Here is a 26994-nt window from a genome sequence, read left to right on the forward strand (position 1 = left end):
GGTTGGGTGATTAGGAACAATATGTGATGAGAACTCCACAGAGGCAACAAAACGTAAATGTGACCTCAGTCAGTTTACAGCTCAAGGCAACCCTGTGCTGATGTCTGTGTTTACACGTTTAATTTACTCCCTGCAAAGCTGTCTTTGTGCAAGCTTATTAAAGACTGCAAGTAAACATTCTACACAAAACATCTGTGGCCACAATGCTCACTTCTGTAAAAGTGTTACTTGCAACTCATCTCATATTAATGACTGAAAATGTTGCAGTGGTTCAAAATATAATGGGATGGTATCAGCAATTCTCAATGTGGTTCATACTTAGTACACAAAGTAAATTATTTGTTTCTTTGTTATCTCCTGTGTTTCCTTTTCATTATATCTTCATGTTTGCATGTGCACGGTAATGTTCCAAACTATTTTAGAGCCACCCCAAGGTCCTAAAGGTGGTGCTCAATTATTTTTATTATGCATGAAAATAATATGAAAACACAAAACATAAATAAGTTGGCACAAACTGCTGAATTACAGTACAAACATACTGTACATTTTGGAAAATCTCTGGGATTAGAGAACTGTTTTTGTTGGCTGTTTTTCTCAAAGAAAACAAGAGGTCTTGTTGAAAATGTTGTGGATGTTTTTAATTCATGTTTATTTCTATTACCTTATAATAAGGTCCTGATATAAATTCTGAATATTGTAATGAAATCTATTATGACTATCCTTTTGTGATGGGGAGATGTACTCCCCTCATTGTTTACTTGGCACTTCAGTTTGATGTAATGTTTTGTTATTTCTATGTAAAGAACTTGAATAAAGAAAATTAAACCGTGTGCTTGAGCCCATTGATCATTTGCACTATGATTACAATGAAGAAGAAGAAAACGTATACACTTTCGAACAGTTTTACTACAGGCCTACTGTCCATAGTTTCAGTGGGTCTATTTTGAAATCTTTTGTTTCTGATCTTTCCCTCGATTTACTTGAGATCATCTGTCTGCAAACCTCACAATCTATTAATTGCTGTTATTTTGTCGGATTTATTAGACCAAACTATAAGGACATGGAGTGTTTACATGATAATGGGGCTGCTAAAATACTACTTTGCTGAACAGACGGGCCCACAGAAGTCCTACAAAGCCTCTATGCTTTCCGTAGTTTAAATCCTTGAGTGTATTCACTTCCTGGTTAGCTAGCTAGGTACTGTAGCTACTCGAGTATTTTCTGTAAAAACGGGATGAGGTTTTCTGAAGAGAGAAAAACTGCCCAATGAAACTGGATTGAAAATTCAGACAAAATGAGCTGGTAGGTATTTTCACAAATGATAACACTTCAAACATTCAATTAGCTACTTTGACTCACCAAAGTGTTTATGGTAGCTTGATAGCTAATCCAGAAAGCTGACTCTTAGCTATCAACAACAAGTTAAAGTAGCTAGCTACCTATCTGTGTGCCTAGATAAGTATATTTTTACTACATTATTATCACAAAACATGTGTCATGTGATGATAGGTAATATTATTCGTGTAATTATGTTGGAATAGTGTGACAGTCTCAGCTAACTAACTTTCCAAACTCGTACAGTTAGTAGTTAGCTTGTTTTGGTACTGTAAGAGCTAGCCAGCATGATGAACTGGTCTATCTAGATGTCAAAGCTTATCAGCTGATTCACAGAGTAGCAACCATAACAGACGTCTGATAGCTGTTGTTAATAAGTCAAATAAAAAACTAGATTTACACTACCAAGGGAGAATATAATTTCTGGGCGCTTTGGGAAAATGTGGATCAAACATTGATCAGAACAAAGTTCACACAATAAGTTGGTGTTTTTAGAGCTAAGCATTCACGATCTGATTTTGATTACCCAAATTATTGTTTAAAGTCAACTAAGAGTTACATTTAGTAGTTGATAGTCTTTTCCCTAACATAATTGTGGCACAATGAGTAAAGTAAGAGTAAGATTCATTGTATGAAATTCCCGTTTTTTGTATCCCTAAGATATTTCTAGCAATCTAGAAACTTAGCTGTCTTAGGTAGCTATCTCAGAGGGCTCCTGACTGATGATGTAGTAACTGGATGACATACAGAATGGGAACATATGGGTACTTTTGCAGTTTCTTCTCTGTGACTGACCCCCGATTGACACGAAGTGCCAGTGATAGGAGAAGTAAGGCAGCGTCACACCACCACTTCCACCAGCACGCACAGCCTTGTAGAAGGTCAAGAGTGGGGTGCGAGTCCAGTGAAAGAGCCCTTTATGGACTCTGCTGACTGATGCATTCCAGTTAGGCCCTCACACTTGCCTCTATGACGTGAAAGATTTGACTCGGGGGTCATCGTTGGAACAATCACACTCCTAATGTCCTCAACAAGCCCTCTGTACTCTATGGAATAGCCTAGTTTGTGATACGTTATCCCCCTGCCGATGGCGCACACATTTGCAGTTCCAAAGCAAAGTCATTGGCTTTTCCTGTAGTAGCATCATTTTTGCTGGTAAATAAGACTTTTGTTTCTTTGTGCATGCATACGTCTAGACCAGACTAGAATGACGTTTGTAAGGTTAAGTGATGCTTAGATTTGTGACTGAAAATGTGATGTTCAGATGCTCAGATGGAGATTACACTGTGGGTCATGAGCCACTTTGTTTCAGGGCAGCTAGGACCATGGTCCATGCAGCACCATTGAGGCGATATGTTAAGCAACAGGCCCACATAACAGCCATCATGGTATGGGCTGTAATAGAGGTGATGGCAAATGGTACTTTGTCAGTACTTTTTCTGCCTTACCTTGATTTGCAACATTTTTTATGAAGCCTCTAGGAATATTACATGAGAACATTTAACAAACCATTGGTATTACGTTGGTCCATGCCATGTCCCATGTGACTACATTGGCGTTTAGTGAAAATAACATATTGTAAGCCTTCCTAATGTGCTACTATATTGAGAATAACGTTTACTAGGTCTAAAATAAGGGCCATTCTTCAGAATAAAAATGTTTACCAAGGCTTTACTAAGAGGATCGGGCTAGGCCTATATCACTGAGACTACTGTATTGCTGATGTTTTGTATTCAAATATTGGAACCTATCCAAAGATCTTATCATTTATATTTGACTTGATATTCATCAAATTATCTAAACATTTTCCCACTTTGGCCTGACAACTGTGCTATTGGTTGAGCTTAGTAGTGCTGGCCTATATCCTTCATTTGTTGTTTTTGGCTCACTTAAGTGACTGTGCAGTGTTCACTTCCTATTGTAAGCACTGTTTGTCTGTCCAGTAGCAGAGAAGGTTGTTCTGCATCTCTACCTAGCCTAATGGAACGTGGATAACTCTGTGTTATGGTCAGTCTTGCCCTTCTTTCAGAAGGTCATGGGATCAGGGTTGACAGACTAACCAAAGTTTCTAAATGTACAAGCCACTGACAAAATGCTACTGTGTGAAGAGACATTACACATGATTCCCACAGCAAAGACCGTCCTCCCTCCCTCCTCTCCCCCTCTATAGGCCTGTAACCTACCATATTCTCTGAATCGCTTTGGGAATGATAGCAAATAAGGCAGTGTCCACATAAGGAGTTAAGTACACTGAAATCAGCTGTCCACAACCAATTTTGTTACTGTTGGCTCTGGTGTACAGGATGTTTTAATGGGTCGAGATATTTTGTATTGAAGTACCGAAACAAATTTGGGCTATTTTTCAAATATGGTATTCCCACAGTCTATGCAAAATGATTGCACAAGAACAGTCAAACAATTGGCAAACCTATTTCTTCATCTCAGATCTCAAGCGATGACTGCTCAGATAGAGAGTTACTTCTACAGTCTTCTGGTGATGCATTGCAGTTGTAGTAAGATGAGTCACCCAGACTGACCTCTGGAATTTTAGTAGGTGACGAAACATAGTTTTCCATGATGGTGTTGGTGTTTGACGTAGGTAGAAGTACTTTTCCTCCAGAAATTGCTCAGCAATCAGCAATTTAGACTTAATAATAATTTAGGCAAGGCCATTATCAGTGAATGGATTTTAAATTGTGGAAAGACCTTAATTCACATTCTATTTGCCCATAGTCACAAAGGGAATCAAAGAAAAATCTTCCTCACCCCAGCTTTAACATGTTAGTTTAACAGGGAGTGAGTATTCCCTCCTGCCAGTAAAAAAGCAGTTGTAATTCGGATTAAACCCATTTTCTCGTTGGCTTTGTTAGCTGTGTAAGGCTTTCTGATTGAGCTGTCATCAAAGGGAGCTGCCACACACACACATCAGTGGTGTTCCCTGGTTTCACAACGAGGCCATGCCTCACACCCTCTTCTTTCCATCTCATTAGTCTACACACCTTTCTTTTGACGCAGCTGCTGTCTCACCGAGCCTGTCAACGGCAACCGTCCATCATGCGCCTTGGATGTTATTAGTGTCACATCAGTGACAACCTACAGCCAGTGTGCAGTGGCAATAAAGACACTGTTTTCTCCACCACACGTGATTATGAAACAACTCATCAGGCGAGTTGTGGGTTTGAAAGTTAGTTCTCAGGAGGATAACAAACATGTGACGACCTTAAGCTTAAGAAAAAATGCTGACGATCCCTATTATGAGTTGTTTAAGTATGCTTGTTTTGCTTCTTAAAAGGAGGTTAGCAACGTTTGCAGCAATGTACTAACTGCATTCAGTAGGTTGGGTCAAAATACCTGAGATTGAGCTCTTAAGTTCTAAATATCTAGATGATGAGTAGCTTTGCGTCTGTTGTGCTACATGCCTTGAAGGTTTAAATGCAGGCCTAGGCTGTGTAGTTTTAAATCTGGAGCTGTAGACAGTACTGCAGTAATGCTGCTGCTGTCCCCATTTACAGCAATCTGCCAGGCCATGGCAAGTATCAAGTGTGTGGGCCTGTGTTTGATTGGTGGTGGGGGGACCTGCAGGAAAGCCACACAGAGCAGAGGGGACAGCCACTTCTAATTAGTGACATCCGCCAGCAATGGAAGCCAGATGTGTTGTGTGATGACAGGAAGTCAATGCACAGGGCTCCTGATGCACACTTCAGAAGGGCAGGGGTTAACAGCATGGGATCGGCAGGCTCTGCAAGCCATAAGATGCACTTGTTCACTTGTACCCAATTCACAACACATTAGGCAACTGGTCACACCTAGCTTTAAGTTGCCCTAAATCATGTGTAGTAACTCTTTATTTATTCTAGTTACAACATTGTGTTAACATGCTGTTACATATTACATTAGTAATAGCTTTGTCATTGCACAGCAATGGAGTTGAGTGGTTTTTGCTGTAACACAAGTGGAATAAGCGCTCAGCTCCATATACAGTGGGGGAAATAATTATTTGATCCCCTGCTTATTTTGTTAGTTTGCCTGATTACAAAGAAATGAGCGGTCTATAATTTTTATGGTACTTTTATTTTAACAAATAGACATAGAATATCAACAAAAAAAGTCCAGAAAAACATATTATATAAAGTTATAAATTAATTTGCATTTGATCGAAGGAAATAAGTATTTGATCCCCAAGCAAAACATGACTTAGTACTTGGTGGAGAAACCCTTGTTGGCAAGCACAGAAGTCAGACGTTTCTTGTAGTTGGTCACCAGGTTTGCACACATCACAGGAGGGATTTTGGTCCACTCCTCTTTACAGATCCTCTCCAAATCCTGAAGGTTTCAAGGCTTTTGCTTGGCAACTCGAAGCTTCAGCTCCCTCCACAAATTTTCTATAGGATTAAGGTCTGGAGACTAGCTAGGCCACTCCATGACCTTAGTGTGCTTATTCTTGAGCCACTCCTTTGTTGCCTTGGCCGTATGTTTTGGGTCATTGTCATGCTGGAAGACCCATCCACGACCCATCCTCAGTGCTCTGGCTGAGGGAAGGAGGTTCTCATCCAAGATCTTACGGTACATGGCCCCGTCCATTGGCCCCTCAATGCAGTGAAGTCGTCCTGTACCCTTAGCAGAGAAACAACCCCAAAGCATAATGTTTCCACCTCCGTGTTTGACGGTGGGGATGGTGTTCTTGGGATTGTAGCATTCAGCATTTCTCTCCCTCCAAACACGAAGAGTCGAATTTATGCCAAAGAGTTCAATTTTGGTCTCATCTGACCACATAACCTTCTCCTAAGCCTTCTCTGAATCATTTAAGTGTTCATTGGCAAACTTCAGATGGGCCTGTACATGTGCCTTCTTGAGCAGGGGGACCTTGCGGGCACTGCAGGATTTCAATCCGTTACGGTGTAGTGTGTTACCAATGGTTTTCTTGGTGACTGTGGTCCCAGCTGCCTTGAGATCATTACCAAGCTCCTCCCGTGTAGTTCTGGGATGATCCCTCACCCTTCTCATGATCATCCTTACCCCACGAGGCGAGATCTTGCATGGAGCTCCAGGCCGAGGGCGATTGATGGTTATTTTGTATTTCTTCCATTTTCTAATAATTGCACCAACAGTTGTCTCCTTCTCACCAAGCTTCTTGCTGATGGTCTTGTAGCCCATTCCAGCCTTGTGCAGGTCTACAACTCTTACCCTGATGTCCTTTGAATGTTCTTTGGTCTTGCCCATGGTGGTGGAGAGGTTGGAATGGAAGAGATTGATTCTATTGACAGGTGTCTTTTATACCCATAACAAGCAGAGATTAGGAGTACTTTCTTAAAGTGACAGGAGTAATCTGTGTGCCTCATGGGCATATAACCGGTCTGTATGAGCCAGAATTCTTGCTGGTTTGTAGGGGATCAAATACTTATTTCCTTCGATCAAATGCAAATGAATTTATAACTTTATATAATGTGTTTTTTCTGGACTTCTTTGTTGATATTCTGTCTCTATTTGTTCAAATAAAAGTACCATAAAAATTATAGACCGCTCATTTCTTTGTAATCGGGCAAACTAACAAAATCAGCAGGGGATCAAATAATTATTTCCCCCACTGTATATCATGAAATTACCTAATTACTATGTCAAAGTTCATTCAATGTTTGATTTCAGTAAGGCTGTGTAAGGTCCAGGGCCTACTTTTTGTTATTGTTCGGTCTCCCATCAAGTTGTTATTTCTGTCTGGTTTCAGGATTCCTTTCAAGATTGGACAACCAAAGAAGCAGATTGTCTCCAAAACAGTAAGCACACACTCTCCTCGCCCTGCTCCTTACACCCGACAGTATAAAATACCATAACCTAGGAGATCAATTCAATTGTTTTGTACAACCAATTAATAACCTGAAAATAGAGAATGCAATAAAAGTCCACTAGATATGTTCAGGCTAGATATGATCTCTATCTAGCTCATTTAGCTGGTCGTCGGCGTATGTGATACACGTTTCATACTGTAAAGCTCACAGGGATCTTCTGAATTGTCTTAGACTGCAAAATACCAAGCTTGATATTTTTACCTCTTTTATGGGGAAAGGCAAGGCAGTCTGGCCTAACCAATAAAAATAGGGAGTCAGTTTCATTTTGTTGTTAGAAATGTATGCTATGTGTTTTGAATATGAGACTCCTGCCAATAAGGCAAAAGCACAGTGGTGGCTTTGGGAAAATACATTGGGTTAACCCATCAGTGTTCGCTCTGAAATGATTGGAGGAGACATGAGAGAGAGCACCCCTGTCCGCACACTGGACAGGGAAGGAGTTAATGCATATCTGTGTGGTCTGTGGAGGGACACCATAAACCTCACACAATGTTCCAGATCCCACAGCATGGTGATTTTCAGAGCTGAATGGACACCAGTGACCCAACTTTTACATCCTAGTATTGTCTGTAATCAGTGCATTCAAAAATGTCATTAAAATGTGAAGAGGAATCCCAAAGGAAGTCTCTGATCCTAACCAACTACATTTTTAGCTTTTTACATTTTGAGTCAACAGAAATGTATTACATAAGGCTTATGAGTGTGGTTTTAAAGAAATTAAGTAGACAGTAAGATATAATTGACAATATTTGAATGCCTTGTGCTCACTAAAGGAGTGCAGTGCACTAGAATGGACAGGTTATGCCCCCTTATCCATGAGCCTGGGCAAGTGAGTCTGGGGTGAAAATGTGTCAGAGCCATGCAAGGGGGCAGAGGTTGCTGCCTTGAAGGACCAGCGAGTGGGTGCTCTCCCTGCTGGGAAAACCACTTCCAGAGTAATCTGTCTGTGGCCCAGCAGACACTGTCAGAACAGGCTTCCAGCTTCCTGTGCCATCCCAGGCCAAAACCAGGGAGTGGGTTACAGGCAGCCCAATGGATGGCCCTCCGGTGACCAGCCAGGCAGGCAGGCAGCTGCTTCCCTCACTGTTTGTGTTTATCCAGATGCCCACAGAACCACACAACAGGAACCCCTTCTACCTCCGTAACCAGTGTTGGCCTGTACAATCTGTGCAGTCTGATCTGAGAGACAGAGAAGGGAGGGGGAGGGGGTGGGGGTGGGGGCTGTCAACCAAACTAGAGCTAACAACATGGAGCTAATTAGAGGAGCAGGAGGGACTGCTAATTGTGCCAGAGGAAGGGTAAGCCAGTGTGTGCTCTGGGTAGTGGTGTGGTGGTTCTCCAACAGCAGAGAAACTCAGCATGTTCATCAAGCACATGTTCAGGATCACTTATCTCAGGGAGGTACAATGGTTGAATAATAGTAATTTGTAGTTTCAATGTGTTTCCGCAGGTTGAAAGAGACTTCGAACGAGAATATGACAAGCTCCAAAAGTAAGTTTACAAGTCCAAACATTTTCATAATTTACATATGAATTAATGTGAATTAATATTGCACATGAATACTTGTACACTTGAACACTTAACTGGTTAACTGGTGCAGACAAACAAATAATCAGCAGTGCTTGTATTTCATTGATTTGTAGAGGTAAACACTCATGCCTGTTCACTGTCAAAGCCTATTATGTGAATGCTTAACAATGATTTCAATGTTTTCATGGGTAGAACAATGTTTTAAGACCCAATTTGCCTCTCTACAACCAAACCATTCTGAAGTCAGTTAGGCTTACTGTAGATTGTTTGTGTGTAAAAATTGGAGAGTGATGTTCAAAGCGCTTGCCGAAGACCTTCAGAGTGCTAGCACATCCGGGGGCCCTCCCCTGCCGTGTGTCTGAGGTTAAAGAGACTCCCTGAGGGGCCCGCAGACTGAGTGGGAGCTGGGAGCAGTGTTTAACAGGTTTTGGTTGAGTAGGAGGGCCCACATGCAGAGAGCCATGCCACCAATACACCTTATAGATGAGTAAGAGGAGCAGGCATGTACAGACATCTTGGCACTCCACCCCTGGGATCCATATCAGCAAACCTTTGTGAATGCGATTGATCTACCATGTCGCTCCTTCAATCCATGTGGAATTTCATATTTCTCCTCTGTCACACTCACGCTGAAAGACCTCTAAGGTCCAATTTGGTTAATCCTTATTTTAAGTCAAGAGACTACACTTCCAGAGCAGCAGTTGTTGAAATAGCTGAGTCCACACACACAGCTGGGTGGGTGTAATGGGTGGCTGTTGGCGGCAGCAGAGGGCAAGCTGTAGGGGCACACCAGAGCGAGGAGCAGCTGCTACAGCAGGCCTCCATTAGCACCTTGTGGAAACGGACCTCTGGCTCACCGGGCACACATCCAGATGAGCTCTCCTCACACTCCTGCTAACCGTCATCTCACACAGATTGGAGAAGATGGAAATGGGAAAAGTGTTTGCCCCCCTCAACCCCCCCTTATTCAAACCCTGAGAACTGATGTGATTGCAGTCTCATGGGAGTTGCTAAACAGCCCCTCGTTTGCCTTAATTGATATAATGAACAGCACACGTTTCAGCCTCCATAGTCTCGTAATTGGCAGTTTTAACACCCATCATCTGAATGAATGTGGAGGGATGTTTGAAGACATAAATGCTTTTATGCCAGAATTTAGTTGTCAGTAACAAGAAGGAATGCTAGTGTTTTTAATTAGCAAAAGGATGTCATAATAATGTGTTTTATATGAAATCAATGAAATGTGTAATCCCATTGAAAGCCCTCGTTCATAATTCAATTTGTAGGTGTTTATTTGTAACATGTGGGTTGGCTGGAGATATCCCAATAAGTCTGTCAGTGAGGGCTGGAGAGATTAGAGGGGTTTGATCAGGCTGGACTCAGTGGACCCATTTCCTGTCCCCTCTCTGTGTCTCCCTTTCTCTCCCACTCTTGTCTCTGACTGCTGGGATCTCAGTCAGGCAGTGGGTCTCTGCCCGTCTTTCACCCAGATATCTCACTTGGTCCTCTATGGTTGTCTATTTCTCCCTGCACAGACCGACACAGATACTTTAAAAGTGTCATAATTCTATTTCTTTGATATTAAAAAATACACCTAAGATAATTAAGTCTTTATTTTTCATCACAGGTTGGAAGATCAGACAAAGAAGCTTCACAAAGACATGAAGAAAAGCACAGAGGCTGATATAGGTGTGTTCTGGTCTTTTTTTTTTAGCCACTTTACAAGACAGCTACTGTACGTCATTGACTTCTATTATTCAAATCAACTCTTTCACACCTGACGTGTTAAGTGATGTTGCTTTTCAGGTTTTTCTAGGACCTACATTTTGAAGAGGCGTGTGTGTGCATGTGTGCGTGTGTGTCAGAGGGTAAATATTAGCAAGGATTTTCACGACTTTTACTCTTTGCTTTTACATTTTGTTCTATTTTTTTTCTGCAGCTTGTTTTTTTTGTTGGATCTTTGGAGATGGAAAAGGATGTCTTTGGGAGGAGCAGTAGACTTGGCCCCTGGTAGATGTGGATAGTCTGAGGGTGGAGGAGAGGGGAAGGATGGGGGAGTGGGGGGCTTCTTCATTTCCTCTGCTTTGTGCTCTGGAATATTCTGTAGGATGCCTCATCAAAGTGTCAGAGCTGTCAACCTCTCATTCTAATTAATGGATTCCATCTGTTTCCCAGGTCCTCTCTCCACCAACTGCCACTAAACAAAGACTGCACCTACACAACATGTTAGCACAGCATGCCTGACCCAGCTTTTCATAGAAGCAATCATTTATCCAGTCTATTTAAAGTACAGTTGGAAGATGAGATTGTGGGCTCTATAGAGGTTTGTCAATGAGCTTTTAGAGATATCATTGGCCATTTTATACAATCTATTAATCAGTAGTTGTTATTCATGCTGCAAGCTAAATTGGTTTACATCGTAAACACAAAAGCGCAGTTTCTTCATACATAATAGAACTAAACAGTTAGATTTACTGTAGCTTGCCAGCCATTTTGGTTTATCTTACCACTACCACAAAATCAACGTGGCTTGTCTTAACCACATACTTTAGTCATTGTCAGACTAAGTCAGGCTAAACCTGTTATTACTTGTCGTAAAAAAGAGCCAACCAGAAACTGCGTATGATTGAATAGCTGAAAATGGGTCTTTACCCTATACCAACAGTGTGAATGGAGCCTAAGTGGAGTCTTGATGTATTTCTTCCCCTCTTATCAACGTCTCCGCGTGTCCCAGTGCAGCTCATTTATTTTGACTGTGATGCTGTGATCCGATATGTGCTCTATGTCTAAAACAAAGTGGCGGGAGTGCAGATTAACAGTAATTGGCACTGGCACTGTAGAAACATTTGCACAGATTCCCAGTGCTTTTGTGAAAATTCATCCCAGCAGCCGACCCCACCAGCCCCCTCAACTCCTTCCAATGCATGCCACGCTGCTTGGTTCTACTTTTGCTTTTTCATTATTTGGCAAAAGCTCCCTTTTGAACCCCTCACGTGGTGTGAAATGCCCACAGTCTCAGCCCTGGCACTGGGGCACACCTATGCTGCTTGCCATGCCCATCTAGCATGTCTGGGCCAAGTAGTCAAACCAGGCCAATAGTTCAGAACACTGAAGTGTTCTGCTATAGTGTGTTTTCTTTCTCTCTCTTTCACTCCATTCTCATCTTTCCCTTTTTCTGTATTTCTCAGGCTCTGTTTTACCATAGTAATAATAATAATAATCCCCTGTTCTATATGTGTCTCTCAGCCATGTCGAAAGCAGCAGTGAAGATCTCTGGGGACCTGCTCAGTAACCCTCTGTGTGAACAGGACCAGGCCTTCCTGGAGTCCATGACATCTCTGGACACAGCCATGAGGAGGATGGACTCCTTCAACCAGGAGAAGGTCAGTGTCAGGCCCTCTCTCTCTCTCTCTCTCTCTCTCTCTCTCACTGTTTCTCTCTCAGCCTGCCACCACTGCTTAGCCCTAACAGCTCTACCTGTGAGCATTCAGCAACCTGGCAGGTATTTATTTTACAGCTCTCTTCGAATACTCCAAGGGCAGAAACCAGAAGGGTTCCTGTTGTTAAAGTGTATTTTCATCTTTGTCGATATTGCATAACCTGTGTATGAACTAAAAAATATCTCCCTCATGATCTTGTTTCTTCTCTTGCCGTCTTTCAAGAGCGTCTCCAACACACTGGTCTATTAGCTGCTCATCATTGTCTTGTATCAGAGAAACATGTCGGATGCATTTGTGACTCGCTTTGTGTTTAAAATAACTTGTACTATGGAATAGCTTCTTCACTTGAGAATGTCACAGGCTGTTTTAATAGGATCTGTTCCTGTCTGATCCTCCCCACTCCCTCTTTGTGAGGAATTCGACTTCAGCTCCCAGCTTCTTCATATTATTTGCCATGTACTTCAGTATTTGATTAAAACCATCCCTGGCAGGTAATTGCAAAGGGAATCATAGTGGCATTGCATGTGCATATCTTCAGGGCACTGTGAGAGGCATCTCAGGGAGAAAAATCACACAGCGAATCATACTGATCTTCTAGGATGCACGGAATATGTAGACGACTGACTGACACCTGATTCTACAGCCTTACAGAAGTATACTCCTAGCTTTCTTGATGTCCCTTTTGTAACATTCAGAAGATTTCTAACTCTATGTTGTTTCACCCAACAACAATGTACATTTATTTTGTATAGGCTGGACATATACAGTATCTCAAACTATCCTTCGATTGAACATCATGTGTGTTTGGACTGTACTTTGCAGCTTGTGACCAATGGTAGATCTGTTCAAGATTTTGGCTTGGTTGTCTGCTAAGGGGAGCATTTTTCTGCCATTTTGACTGCATTTAAGATGCAGACTGGATATGAGTAACATTTTCACACATTTTAGCATCAGCAGCCCGGATAGCTATCTGGAGCCCTTGCAAAAGTAGAAGCTTAGACAGTATCCTATACCTAACTGTTCAGAGTATTTCCAAGGGAAATTGATTAGACTGGCCACACATTTACACTCTGTCCGCATTCGTCTTTGCTACCCCATTTTGAGCTCTTAGTTTAGCGTAGGTCAGAACCCTAAAGCGTAGTTAACATCTCTTACAGCTCTCCTCTGGGCCCTCTTCCCTCTGGCTACGCTCATAACCTCCCTAACCCTCACCTCGGCCAAACCTGGGAGGCCATCCCTGCATCAGAGGACACTTCTTCTCTTACTAGACTCTACTTGAGCTGTTGAAATCCTCTGCATCAGGCTGAGCAAGTCATACGGTCAAGAACGACAAGGCGTCAGTGTTGTACTGTATTTTTATATCACTTGCGTTCTACAGGTCAGTAACAAAAGGTGCAGGTTTTCTGTACAGTGTGTAGGAGTGGAGGCGTTAGCTGGCTCCATAGGGTGTAATTTTCCTGTTCGGCTCCACGGCCATGGTCTGCTGGACGGAGCTCCAGCCAGGCAGCTTGGAGCCGAGTACACCTTCTCACTTCTAGAGACGAAGGCAGTCGTCACATTGATGTTGTTTTTGTTTGGTGGTTTTTAGCCTTCTGAGTGGATTTTTGACATGTCATCCTCCAACTATTCAGTTGTCCCAGGATAGTTATTTTTCTTAGTCTCCTTCAGTTTTTGTTCAGATGTTGAACATGACCATGTTCTGTTGTTTCCCTGTGGTGGGGCATCATGTCTTGGCCTTTTTTAAGCTGGTTAAGAGCGAGCTGAAGGCAAAGCAAAGATCTCAGTTGGTCAGTTCAGTATTTGTAATATCACCTCAGGATTCCTGAGCTCTTAAAGCCCAGCGCAGCTCACCGGAATCATATTCCAGCTCTCCCTCCAAGCTGGCTGTTGATTCTGACGGCACCACGAACAACTCAACTGCTCAAGCAAAACAGACTCAAAAGCATCCACCCTTTGCTCTCCTTGGTGTTGAGACGAGATGTTCTGCCGCAGGGCCTGTGAGTGAGAGAGCGAGCAGATAAAACGTGCAGGGATAATGAAGGCAGCAGTGGCCCAGGCCTGTGTGTTTATTTCTGGGGCTGAGGAGGGCGCATAGCCCCCCCGGCACACTGCTGTCGAAGCCGAGCCCCAGTGAAGATGGCGGCAGAGCGGTAGAGGATGCTCTGTTTGGAGGGGTATTGATTTCCTCTGCGATCTGTGTGTATTTTTGGGAGGCCTGTGTGCCGGGATGGCCTCTGCCCCGTGACTCACTGATGGAGACTGCTGCTGGAGCGCCTGCCTCAGGCTCTGTTGGGCCTCCATGGAATAGTCCTGCCCCCCCCCTCACTGTGGGAAGGGGCATAGGGTAGAGGGCACCAGCATGCTTAAGCAAATGTGCTAGTGTTGTTCTCCCTGCTCACTGCATGCACTCACCTCAGCAGCAGCAGCAGCAGCAGCACAGCTAGAGCCAGGGAGGGTGGGGGGGGGGGGGGGGTGGGGGGTGTGAATATGTAAAACAGAGAAAATGTGAATTCCCATGTACTTATTTGTTATTGGTTCTCTTATTTTCCCTCGAACCACATTCATCCATTTTATTTGCTTGGAAAGATGCCTTTGTGAAGCAGTGTTGATGTGTGTGTGGTTTCCGAAATGGTCAGGGCATTCACAAAGCTCAGATGCTCTTTTCTCTACAGTCGTTTCTTTCTTGCGGTTCTGTGATTGACTATTCTTCCAATAATTAGTGAACAAATGATTAGTTGCACCAGGCTCACTGTTTTCATGCAGCTGTCACTTCTCCCTGCTTTTAGTTCTTGTTAAATGTTCTTAGCGATGCTCTGTGCTTGACTTGCTTGCCTGCTTAATTTAGTGTTCTGTCAGAGATATATAGATCTAGGAGTCATCTTGAATCTGCAATGTAAATGACGCTGGAAACTTTATTAATTGTCTGCCAACTTCTCTTGATGAGACTTTGGCGCCGGGGCTGGAGGCCTCAGATGAGATGTTCATTTACTTCCATTTAACAAAGCCCCCCTCCCTCCCTTCCCCTTGTCGACTACGGCAACGAGAAGGAGAATGCAGGAAAATATAAACTGTTATTGTTAAAATGTTTGTTTGCGAAGAACTTTCATCTTGTAAGGCAGCCCACCCTCCGCAGAATTTGAAATCAGTGGGGCTTTGCTTTCATGTCCGTCCCCTGACACTTCCATCCTTTTGTATTGTGAGCTCAATGAATATTCAAGGTTTTCTCCTCGGGGCTTGTGTACAATAAAAGAGTCAACGTCACGAAAGTTTCTTTGCTACCCCCCCTCACCTCCCGCCCCTACTATCGTCTTGAGTGCTCTGTTGGAAATACACAATTGTTGATTGTTTGTGTGGAGGCTTGATCACGCTGTTAATGAGTGGGACTTTGAGAAGCTATTTTGTTCAACTTGAAGCATGATGTAATTCAATTTGACAATGACTTACAATTCATGAAGACATTCACTTTCATTTATGGGAAGCCCTCTTGGTCACACTTTACATGAAGTTGCCCCTATACCTGTGTAGTAACACTGTAATTACTCTAGTAACAACATTATATTAACATGCTGTTACATGGTGAATTAGTAATTAGTCAATAATGGAGCTCAATGATTTGTGTTACAAGACAAGTGGAATAAGGACTGTTCCTTATTTCACTTCAACACAAAGCACTCAACTCATACCATTTAAAGTACCTAATTACCGTGTAACAACATGTTAAAACAATGTTAATAGTGTAATAACAGCATTACTACACAGCTATAGGTGCAACTTAATGAAAAGTGTTACCAAACTGTTTAATCTAATGTTGACACGTGTCTGTTCTTCTATAGGTGAACCAGATCCAGAAGACTGTGATTGACCCTCTGAAAAAGTAAGTGTTAATTTACTCCATGAGTCCTCAGGTAGAGTGATTGTGTTTTATTAGAGCTATTATCAGGGGAGTTTGTAGCTTTAAACTTCTTCTTCTGTAGGGTAGGACATACTGAGTTTGAGCAGCAGAGCAGAGGCTCCAGAAGAGTGCACTGCACTGCAGATAGTAAAACTGAACTGGGGAGTGAATGGTGCTGCTGTGGTGGTGTGTCTGGAAGAAAGTTTATTTGGCTCCCCTTCCCTATACTCGCCCCCGTCTGAGTACGCAGTGAGCGCTATTCCATTCCTGAAGCCTGGCTTTGTGTCACACACACACACACACACACACACACACACACAAAGCAGAGGCGGTGGAGGGAGTGGCCAGGCTGGGAGCAGGGATCCCACCCGTCTTCCGAGTGCTTGTTAAGGTCCTGCTTCCTCCTCCTGGCCCCTCCCCGGAGGCTGCTTTTTGGAGCTGTGTGTGTGTGTGTGTGTGTGTGTGTGTGTGAGTGAGGGAGTGCTTGCATGTGTCTGTTTGTATGTTCAACTTTTCCCCCCATTATATCAGTCTTACTCAAAGCCCAGATCTGGTCAAGTCAAACTCCTGACCAATTTAAAAGAGTTTTATGTAGCATATGATTGCAGCTTGTGCTTGAGTGCCAGTGCTGCTCCGCTCTTCCTCGTGTGTTCTGGTGGCGGTGCTGTGACAGGATGGAATGGTTCTAATTTCCTCTTCCTGGTGGGTGGCAGGCGGACGTGTGGGCAGGCTCTGAATATGGCAAAGGGCCCAACTTCCTGGGCCAAGGGCAGGGGATTGGTTGGAGAGCAGGACTGTCTCAGGACAGAACACACACACATACACACACACACACACACACACACACACACACACACACACACACACCACATTGGACAAACACATTGTGGGGAGCCACTGTCCTAACAGGATGGGCTTTGAGGCCAGATGAAGTTAGACACTTGTATGCTATTGAAATAGGTCAGGAAGCAGTAAGTGCATGAACTACTTTTTAAGGAAAGGAAAACAAGCAATATGTGGAAGTTAAGCAAACTGCCCTATCCATCTACTTTATGTGACATGGAAGCACACCACAGTCATTAGTCATCAAAGAATTCTCTATAGAAAGTTGATCCATTAAACCACCATACATTAAGCTTCCATTGAAAATGTAATTCCATTAGTCCATCATTAAGTGAATGTTGTTTGTTTCTCAAGCCAAGATGTTTTTGTGTCCTCTGTAAATGTGTGGAGTGTCTAAAAAGATGTTAATGGAGGGTTTTATTTATTTATTTGTGTGTGTGTGTGTGTGTATATGTATGTATGTGTGTGTGATTACACTTAGTTGGGTTATTAACACGTACAGGAAATTAATACAAAAAGATCAGTCTCTCTCACTCGCTCTCTGTTTCTCAGTTCCAGCAGTGAATTCCATCCTCTCAGCGGGGTCACTGAATGACATCACCCTGTTTATGTGGAGGGAGGGGGAGTGCGTGGGCATGAGGCATTTGTGTTATCCAGGCCTCCTAACCTAACCCTTTATGCTCCGTTGCTCTTTTGGGTGAGACGAAGACAGTCCTGTTGTAAGACCTATGCTCTGGGCCAAGCAATGACTGGGCAAGCAGGCCGGGCTGTGGAAAAAAGGACAGCCCCCCCCAGCACTCCTGTTCATTTACATTGTCAGTTACTCAAGCTGCTATTGGTTAGACATTTTATAAGGGGACTTTGAATGGCAGATATACACTATGCTACATTGATATATTATAATAATAATTTCTTTACAAATACGTTTCCAAAGAGAAAGAACTCGGATTCAACAGAACTTGCTGACAAATCTTGTATCCATTTTTCTTCAAGCTTACCTTTTATATCAGGTATATCAGGTATCTTGTTTGCGTGAGTATTTCGATCTACAGAGACAAAGCACAACAAAGCAGAAGGCAAGTCGTGGCAGAGCATACCTTCCCTCTACTAGACCAAAGAGGTTCTGCTGGCACGTAGAGTACACCATACACACACACACACACACACACACACACACACACACACACACACACTCTCTCCCTCCTGGTGTTCTGCTCTCAAAACACTTACAGAACAAACAGCAACCACTTTGTATTTTCATTACTCATACTTTGAATTATTTGATGATGTAATTAAGTAACCTCTTCTCTGTCAGTATAGGCTAGGCCGGCTAGGTTTCTCATTTTATAGAGATTGAGGTGAAAATATAATTCTTATTAAATATTTTTTGTAAGTCTGTTAGCTCATAGTGACAGAGTCAAGTGGAGCGGACAGCCGCTCAGACGAGGTCCCTCCCAGGTCTCTGGTCTGCTGGGGTGGTTGGTCCAGACTGGGGCTTGGCTGGCTAGGCTGACCGGCCCGTCTGTGGATTGGCGGCGACTCATAAACATGCTCTCCCATCCAGCCACCCACCACACCCTGGCCTGACCTGTCACATGGATAGTGGTGCGCCTGAAGCCTTGCTCAGCCTCCAGCCAGCAAAAAAAAGCCTCGGTCAGACCAGACCGGCGTAAATATAGTCGGCTGACCAGTCAGTCTGTCGTGCCAAGGTCAGGGACATCTAGGGAAATGTCCGGTCCTGCCAGCGATCGCCCAAGCTATCATTACGCAGCGTGTAGAGTGACCTTCAAGCACAGCCACTGTCGCTTGTCTGCAGTGTACAGTTTGAGCTGAGTCAGACAGGCTCCCTGCCTCCCACGGGGCTGCTCTCAACAGGGCCCTGAGCACAGCACAACAACACTGGGACAGGGACAGCAGTGGGTGGCCTCCCGGAAACCTCTGGGCAGAACAGCACTGCTATGTCTGTGAGGATAGTCCTAAGAGAATAAGGAGACCGTTAAGTGTGGACGAATGGGATCGACTCCTTTTTAGATTGGCTCACTGTGTTTAAGCAGTCACAGGTTCAGATTGTCTTGACCACCGTAGCAAGAGGAGGGACGCAGTGAGAAGACGTGGCTGTTGATACGTGATTGTTATTGTACTGTACTGCTCTGAGGCGAGACAGTCAGCCGTCTCGGTTCCTCATGAGGAAATGCAGAGGTGGTGCGGCGCGAGGTGCTCTAATGAGAATGCGGTCAGCCTTTGTGTCTTTAACAAGCTAGTGTGGCGTGTGTTGTCATAGGCCAATGCAGTCATGTCGGAGTGCACTTGTGCCTAGAGGGCGGTTATGTAATCCCCTGGCACTCAAAGTATGTGTGTACACTGGAGTGAGAGGCAGATTGTAGTAAGGGCACGGCATCCACCCCTGCCGTAAACTGGGCCAAAGTGTTGTTTTATAAATAGTGGGAGCGTGGGCTGTGGGGCTGGGCTCTGTGACGTCCTCAAGACGACACAGGGCCGCTCCCTTCTCAACTTCCTGTGGGAAACAATCCACGGCTTGTCTGAGACTGAGCCCAGGTCACGTCACTCACTACCAGCCCCCCCCCTTCCTCACCCCCCACCCACCCATCTACAGTAGGATTTCACAACCACTTCTCAGGTGCGATTGTGGATTCCCCTTATTCTCCTTACATACATATAGTAGGCTATGATTGGCACTGGGGGAAGAAGTGAATCACTGATTGTGAGTGGTTTCATCTGTTGAGAGTAACAGAAGTGTCTAGGAACATCTACACAATGTATGACGCTCATTGTTAATGAAAGCAATGTTTCATTCTGCATAGTCATCAGATTATTGCTGACCTGCATTTGACCCATCAACTGTGGAAAAGAATCAAATCTGGCATACTGTTTTGTGTTTGACATGGAGATACACAAGACCAAATGAAAAGACCTTAACTCACACAAAGTAAAGTCATAAAAGCACTATCAAATGTGAGGAATGCTGATAGTAGTCAGTATTCCTAGTTACATAGACAGTTACATAGTGAAAATGTCTATATTGATGCTATATGCTTTGTCTGATTTCCCCACCAAACAGATTGGCAATTATCTTTGTTTTATGGTTTGGAACATGTTAATCTATGGCAAATGAAGTTGCGTTGCATTCGGTACTGTATTTCCCACTAAAACCAGGCACAGAACCAGTGCAGCAAAGTAAGTCCCAGGATGAGGCACAGACTCCTGTTGCTAAGTTACAGATGAGTGTTTCCTATTTTTAGTACCTAAGACTAGGATTCTCTCTGAAATAATGTATTTTCATTTTGAATAAAATAATTGAAACCAAATGAATTGTTTCTTGCCATTTGCACTATAGTAATTAGATAATAGATTAGCTTTAGTTTGACAGAATTCTGTCTTCCTCGGTTGTTTTAAAGTGACAGTATATGCTAAACTGTCTTCTCCTAGAGGACTTTCTTTGCTGCATAAGTATTGATCCAGCAGACCTCACACAAGCACCTCTGAAAGAATATTGTGAACCTACTCTCAAAAAGTTGTCAGTGGTCCAGATGACTATGTTTTCATGTTCGGGTCACTATACCTTTTAGATGTTAGAATTTTAGATTTTCCTATTGAAGTTAAAAAAAAAAAATCTGCGCAAACATTTATTTATTTAAAAAATGTAGAACATATTACAAAGATCGGAAGTCTGATTTGTCTCCATAATCCGTGTCAGCGGATCCAGCAGTGTCCCGGTGTGTGTGTTTCAGGTACAGCGGTGTGTTCCCCAGCCTGAACATGGCAGTGAAGCGGCGGGAGCAGGCTCTCCAGGACTACAAGAGGTTGCAGTCCAAGGTTGAGAAATATGAAGAGAAAGAGAAGACAGGCCCCATCATGGTCAAACTACACCAGGTACTCTATTGACAGTGTGTAAAGCTTGTGTTGGATGTATGTGCTGCTCCACCTGAACTCTCACTCTGTCTTTCTAGAGCAGCCAAACATACATACATTGTGTGCTTCATGCTCCTGCATGGCTTTGATATTTTGAATAGAGAGAAAGGAGTGAACAAGGCACAAATGCTGACTGGATATGAACAAAAATAGTTGAGCACATGCATACTGTACATGTGCGCTCTTTCACCCACGCAAGCTACCAGGCTCTCAAGTATTGCCTTTTGAAAAGGCACAGCAACACATATACAGGCACGTAATATGAGTATCGTAGACACACACTGAGTGAGGCTGCTAACAGGAGCACGCACACATTCAGAGATATCAACGCAGCATTGCCTGGACTCTCACACATCCTCACATTGCTGCCCACCCACACACATTGAGAAAAGCATTGTCAGGGGCACAAAGACTAAAGAGGCCCCCATGGCCCTGCCCTTTGAATCTCACAGCTCTTAAAGAAATGATCCTGACAAAACACTAACACGCCTTTTAAGCAGACATACAAAGAAGATGCATACAAACAGACGTAGAAGATTTAATGATGGACACAGGTGATGTTTTATGTTATACACACACACACACACACACACACACACACACACAACTAAATCATGCATATTCATAGAGCCATCCTAGCTTAATGCCCACCAATAGACTACCCACTAATACATTCACACGCGTCCCAGATCAGTGGTGGTGTGGTCTGCACTCAGCCAACTCTTCCCACATAACCCACTCCTCCTCACTTGTGGTCGTGATTAGAGCATTTTTCTTTTTTTTTTCTTTTTCTTTTTTTTAAAAATAGCTCCTCTATGGGAAAGCATTCTCATTCTCCATTGTTATTCACAAATCATATGAGAGAACATTGTTGAAACTGTGAGTGTGTTGAAGAGTCACCTGTGCCCTTTGCCCCCACCCCACCCCACCCCCCCACACCACCCCACCCCCAGGCCAGGGAGGAGCTGAGGCCGGTCAGGGAGGACTTTGAAGCTAAGAACAAGCAGCTGCTGGACGAGATGCCCAAGTTCTATCACAGCCGCATCGACTACTTCCAGCCCAGCTTCGAGGCACTCATCCGTGCACAGGTGAGCCATATGACTGGACACACGCACATGCACACAGTGTTTTCAGGCTAACGTTCCCCTCAACAGACTGTTAGTCAAACAGCAGAGAGTGGTTGTGTGTTAATCCTCCATGTCTCCCTCCACCCAGTCTTAATGTGATTAACCCCCAGTGACGGCCCACACGCCTCCCTCTTGAGCCCAGGAAGCCCAGGTTTGTCTGGCTCCAGTCCACTCCTCCAGCCCCTCCCTAAACCCCCCCCCCCGCCCCCAGCTGAGCGTCGCCGTCACCCCCCCACCGCCCGTCTCATTTCCTCTTTGGGACAGAGATGCGCACACTCCTAATCAGATTTAAGAGTAACAACGTCACTGGCCAGGGGCCCCGCCTTCAGACACACTGACAGCTGCCCGTCAGCAGACATGTTGGTATTGATTCTGCCAGGCAAACTGGGAGGGGTACCCGCCCCCACAACCACCACCACCTCCACCCCCATCAATTATCATTTGATAGTTTTAATGTCCTTGCATGCCTCTTGCATGCCTCTGTACTTTCATGGAGTTTCTATGAGTGGAGCAGGTGTGGATTTAAAGGATAGTAGAGTGTATCGGCTGTTTGTGAACAAGGGCGAGGATCGCGCGCGTAAACACAGGCTTGCGTCACAACGGTGTAATCTTCACAGCTCAGGAGATGACATCACTGGAAGCAGTCTGTCTGACTGATGTCACTTGGCCTTCTCACTATGTAAGTGTGTTCCTATCTCTGAGCTCTCAGCTCTGTCCTCTTGGACACCGAGGAAGGCCAATGCTCTGTCATCTGCTAACTAATACTGACTCACCGGTGAAATACACACACACACACACACACACATAGTGATATGGAGCCACTGCACTGATGACTCAACCACACTCAGAGAGCTCATCGCTAACTCCACCATGGTGTGTGAATGGAGGCTGGGGGGGGGGGTTTGTGTGGGGGGGGTTTGTGTGGAGTCCGGTCAGAGGGGACTGACTGACGGTCACACCCACTCCTACAGCCACTCCTGGGTGGTCAGCAGCCCAGCCGGCCTCAGCCCCGGCCCCCCTCAGTCTGGACTCCCACTCCCTCTCCCTCTCCTCTCCCCCAGACCTGCTGCATGGCTCCCAGAGGAAGCACCCTGACAATGGCTGCCTTTGTTCTGAGGCTTCAGCACCACTACCAGAAGTCCCATGCAAGGGCTGTCAATGGGACGGTCTGCTTTAGTCTGATGTGTCCACCTGTATACATGCTGAAGAATTGAGACATTGTCTTGGTGGATTCCCTGCTGTTGCTCTTGGTCAGAGTGTTCTGTACTGCAGGAGCATAAAAATAAATAATAATAATCCTATTTCTTTCTATCCCATCATAATTATAAGTTTTTTGCCCTTTTCCTAAGGCGACTGACAATGTGGGATCACCTCTGTTACTCTTTCTCCCACGAATATATTTCTTCGTAATAGTTTTACTTAAACAAGTGGTTAGAGCCAGAGATCATATTGAGTCACGGTGTAGCTCTGTCTAAATGAATAGTAAGTAATGATGTGTGATGAGGGTATGCATTCGGATGTTTGTATAAATATATCTGTATGACAGAGGTCATATAAATAAATAAGTTCCAAGTTTCCAAGTCCAGCAGCTCCTTTTCATACAGTAGGTGGTCTGTCCAGGTTGCGTTGATTCCACATGATTACTGGGCTAATTGTAATTGTAGAGACACAGTGAAATGGGGGGTGTCCAGACAGGGAGCTGGTGTACATTATGACTGACATGTACATTTCCGATGGGCTTTTCAGCAAGCCACTTTTATCCGCTTTGCTCCCACATAGAACAGTAACCCAATACTCATGGCCCACTCATGTGGTCTAGGTGGCAGAGTTTGGTGTAAACATACAACAGGCTTTCATTCAAACTGGGTTCCTCTTTCAGTGAGTCACCGGGACTACCAACTAAATAGCTTCAGTAAACTGGGCAGCTACTTGCACACAGCTCCGATTCAATGTGTTGAAAATGGCTACATTTTACAGTGGTGTCACTATCTGTGAGAGGCCTAATGTTTGTACCTGAGATGGCCTTCCTCCTTTGTCTGTCATAACATATAGCCCATCCACACCCATGGTCTTCACCGGTGTCTATTATTTCATTTGAGCTTCTTTGTAGAGCACATGTGCACGTTTGCAAATAAGCTAGCAATGCCCCCTTAAGTACACTTGTACCGTATGCATCGCTGCATGAATAAATATCGAGATGTGTGTGGGTTTCAAGGGGTTGTATTTCCCAGTACTTTCATTCTCTGCCCACTCTTCTGGAGTCTTGTAATGTGATTAAAGTCTATTAATCATCAAAGCAACTCTCTCAGGATCCTGACTCATGAACTGGGGGAAGAAGCAAGGGTGGGATGTGTCAAGAAAGCTTTCAGCGAACACTCTCTATCTCATGTTCAGATTGGAAGAGAAAAGGCAGGGTCACTACCCACTGAAGTACTGGGGTTTGGGCTTTGTTTTAGTTGTTTGATTTCTCTAGGCTCGTTCCTCTACTCCTGAATGGCTTCTCATTAGTGGAGGTGAAGGGGTACAGGACCATGAGCCTCTGAATGTTGTAAGTAAATGGCGGTTAGATTGTGGGGGTGGGCAGCATTTGGGTTTGAACTTTGAGTGCTCCGCTTTTTCCTAATACCCTTTTCTCCTAAAGTCTGCTATCTCAATGAATTGAGCGTTCTCTTCTTTTTGTGTCTCTGGTTTTTCCTCTTGAAGCCTGCTTCCCTCAGGGATTTGACTGCTCATCTCTGTTCCTCTCTCTTCCTCAGGTGGTGTACTTCACAGAGATGCACAAGATCTTCAGTGAGTTAACAGATCAGATCGACCAGGCAGGGCTGACGGACGAACAGAGGGAGAGGGAGAATGAGGCCAAGCTGAATGAGTTGCGTGCTCTGTCCATTGTGGCAGATGACTAAGAGACTCAAGCAGAGGGGAAGGACTCTACTCCACGTCTCTGGTCTTGCCTCCTCTCACACCTCACTAAATGGATTGCCCTCTTTCAGGATCCTCCTCACTGTGCTAATGGACAGTTTTGGTCATAACCTGACCATTCAGTTCTTCTCTTGCACTCACCCCACCTACTCTCCCTCTAGTTCCCTCCTTTTCGCTCTGTCCTCAAGTCTCTCCTCCGACCCTTTCCTCATGTCTATAGAAACACTAAGCAAGTCAAAGCATTTTAAATGCCAGATGTACCAAGCCATCAGCCAAGCGCTAACATCATAAGCCAATATGTATATTTATTTAAACCATGGAATGAAACGGTTCATCTCAGAACTAATTAGTGGGTCACACTTTCTTCTCGAAGCAAGAACATTTTTTGACAATTTTGTTTCCGTACCAAGGTAGGTACCCAAAACATAAATTTCATCATGTCTGTGTTGACAGCAAATGAATTGGTTAAAAGTTGGACAATTTTGGTGGTTTTGTGTTAGGCAGTACAGTGTTTATCTGAAGCAGACCAGAGAATGAAGTTTGACTCCCATGGTGGTAGGTCAGAAATGTTATGTTAATTTAAATCTTTTGGTTTTTGTTATTTACTTTAGTTCTCCCTCAGGATTTACAGTATGTACACTGGTATAGCTCTGTGCAGTGGCTTATTTGTAGGAGGTAAAAATGATCATGGTCCTGGCTACCAAGACTCAATCACTCCTCGTTTTTCAGACTTCTAATGGTGCCTGTATTTTCTTTGTGCTGTTCCTTAACCCCCTACCTCTCAAACAATAAGGGAGAATCTGACATTGTTTAATTCTGAGAGTCCTCATTCCCTTCTTTTTCTGTTTAAGATTACTAAATCAAGTTAGATGATTTACGCTAAATCCCTTCCAAAAGCAAAGCTGTTGCACCCTCTAGTGGCACACACTGTTTATGTTCCCATTGCTCTCATTCATTTGACCATATCGATGTTGTTCTTTGTTCTATTGTTTGCTCTTGCAATTTACTCCAAGCAGAAAGAACAGACGACCTTAATTATTGTTGAAACTCTCAAGTAAGTTTTTTTTCTACATGCATACATAAAATCATCAGCTTTGCTGTAAATTAGACCAAATCATCCTGCATCTCCCATCTCTATTTTCTGTCATGCATTGCCTAAGAGAAGGTATATGATTTATGGAATATCATGCCCACCCACGTTGAATATTTATTCTTGGCAGAAACTGTTTTGATTGAGGATCATGAAATGATTGTCATGTTTTAAGGCGTGCTCTTTTGAAATGTGCCTTTTCTTAGTGTAGGTTGTGTCTTTGACTTAATCATTGTATTTAGACTATCTTACCTTTTCCGTTATGTAGTTCTGTTTGACTTTAACATTATTATTGAGTGCGAAACTTGACATGTAAACTTTGTTTATTTAACGTTAGAGTGGGTTTTATTAAATGTTTATTGAACTTCGTTACTTACCAGAAATCTGTTCAGACATAATTGTTAAAGATAAGTCTTTACTGTACATTGTCTTTTCTATGTAGAATCATGTAATAAATGGATTGTAAGAAGGGTGTCTCCTATGCACCATTTTGAATGATCTGCCTTGTAGTCATATCCAACAATCCTAATAAGACACCAACAATTGTACCCATTAGCTAATTGTCTCTCTTATCTATTAATTTGTATATCCATGGAGTACACATCTGAACACCGTACCCACATCTCAACTGAATGTTATTTTCATTATGTCTTTATTGATTTCTTAAAGAAGAAGCAGAATTTACAAGGATATTTTCTATATTGTTGAGAATTAGTCAGAATAGTGCCAGGTCTGCATATTTAATCAATATTCTCAATATTTACAGTTCAAATGTACTTCCCATTTACACATTTACTATTAAATGCAAGCCTCATAAATTATATAAAGGGCAACATTAAAGTTGTGTCCCTCATATAACTTTAGAAAAAGAATTTTGGGGTGTGAATGAGGATTATCACTTTCATAGACTGCAGATCAGTTCTCTCTAAAAAATGCAACAATCATCTCTAGAATCTGAGAATACACTCAAATGTGAATATTAAGTCATCTACACTACATGAAGAAGACTTCCCATAGTGTAAGCTATGGACGGGTCAGAGGGACG

At 43.5% G+C, this 26994-nt stretch overlaps 1 protein-coding gene across 1 annotated transcript; it reads left to right on the forward strand.

Annotated features, from left to right (window-relative positions):
• The first annotated feature begins 1190 nt into the window (after positions 1-1190).
• bin3 (bridging integrator 3) lies at positions 1191-26964 on the forward strand. Its single transcript, XM_083674161.1, has 9 exons — positions 1191-1302; positions 7058-7106; positions 8629-8669; positions 10336-10397; positions 11955-12091; positions 15982-16022; positions 20633-20774; positions 21767-21901; positions 24697-26964. Exons 1-9 carry the CDS (start codon positions 1295-1297, stop codon positions 24841-24843), a joined length of 762 nt encoding a protein of 253 aa, XP_083530287.1. The 5' UTR covers positions 1191-1294; the 3' UTR covers positions 24844-26964.
• Positions 26965-26994: the final 30 nt, after the last annotated feature.

This window comes from Argentina silus, assembly GCF_951799395.1.
Source record: "Argentina silus genome assembly, chromosome: 7".
In the NCBI taxonomy this organism is placed as follows: domain Eukaryota; kingdom Metazoa; phylum Chordata; class Actinopteri; order Argentiniformes; family Argentinidae; genus Argentina; species Argentina silus.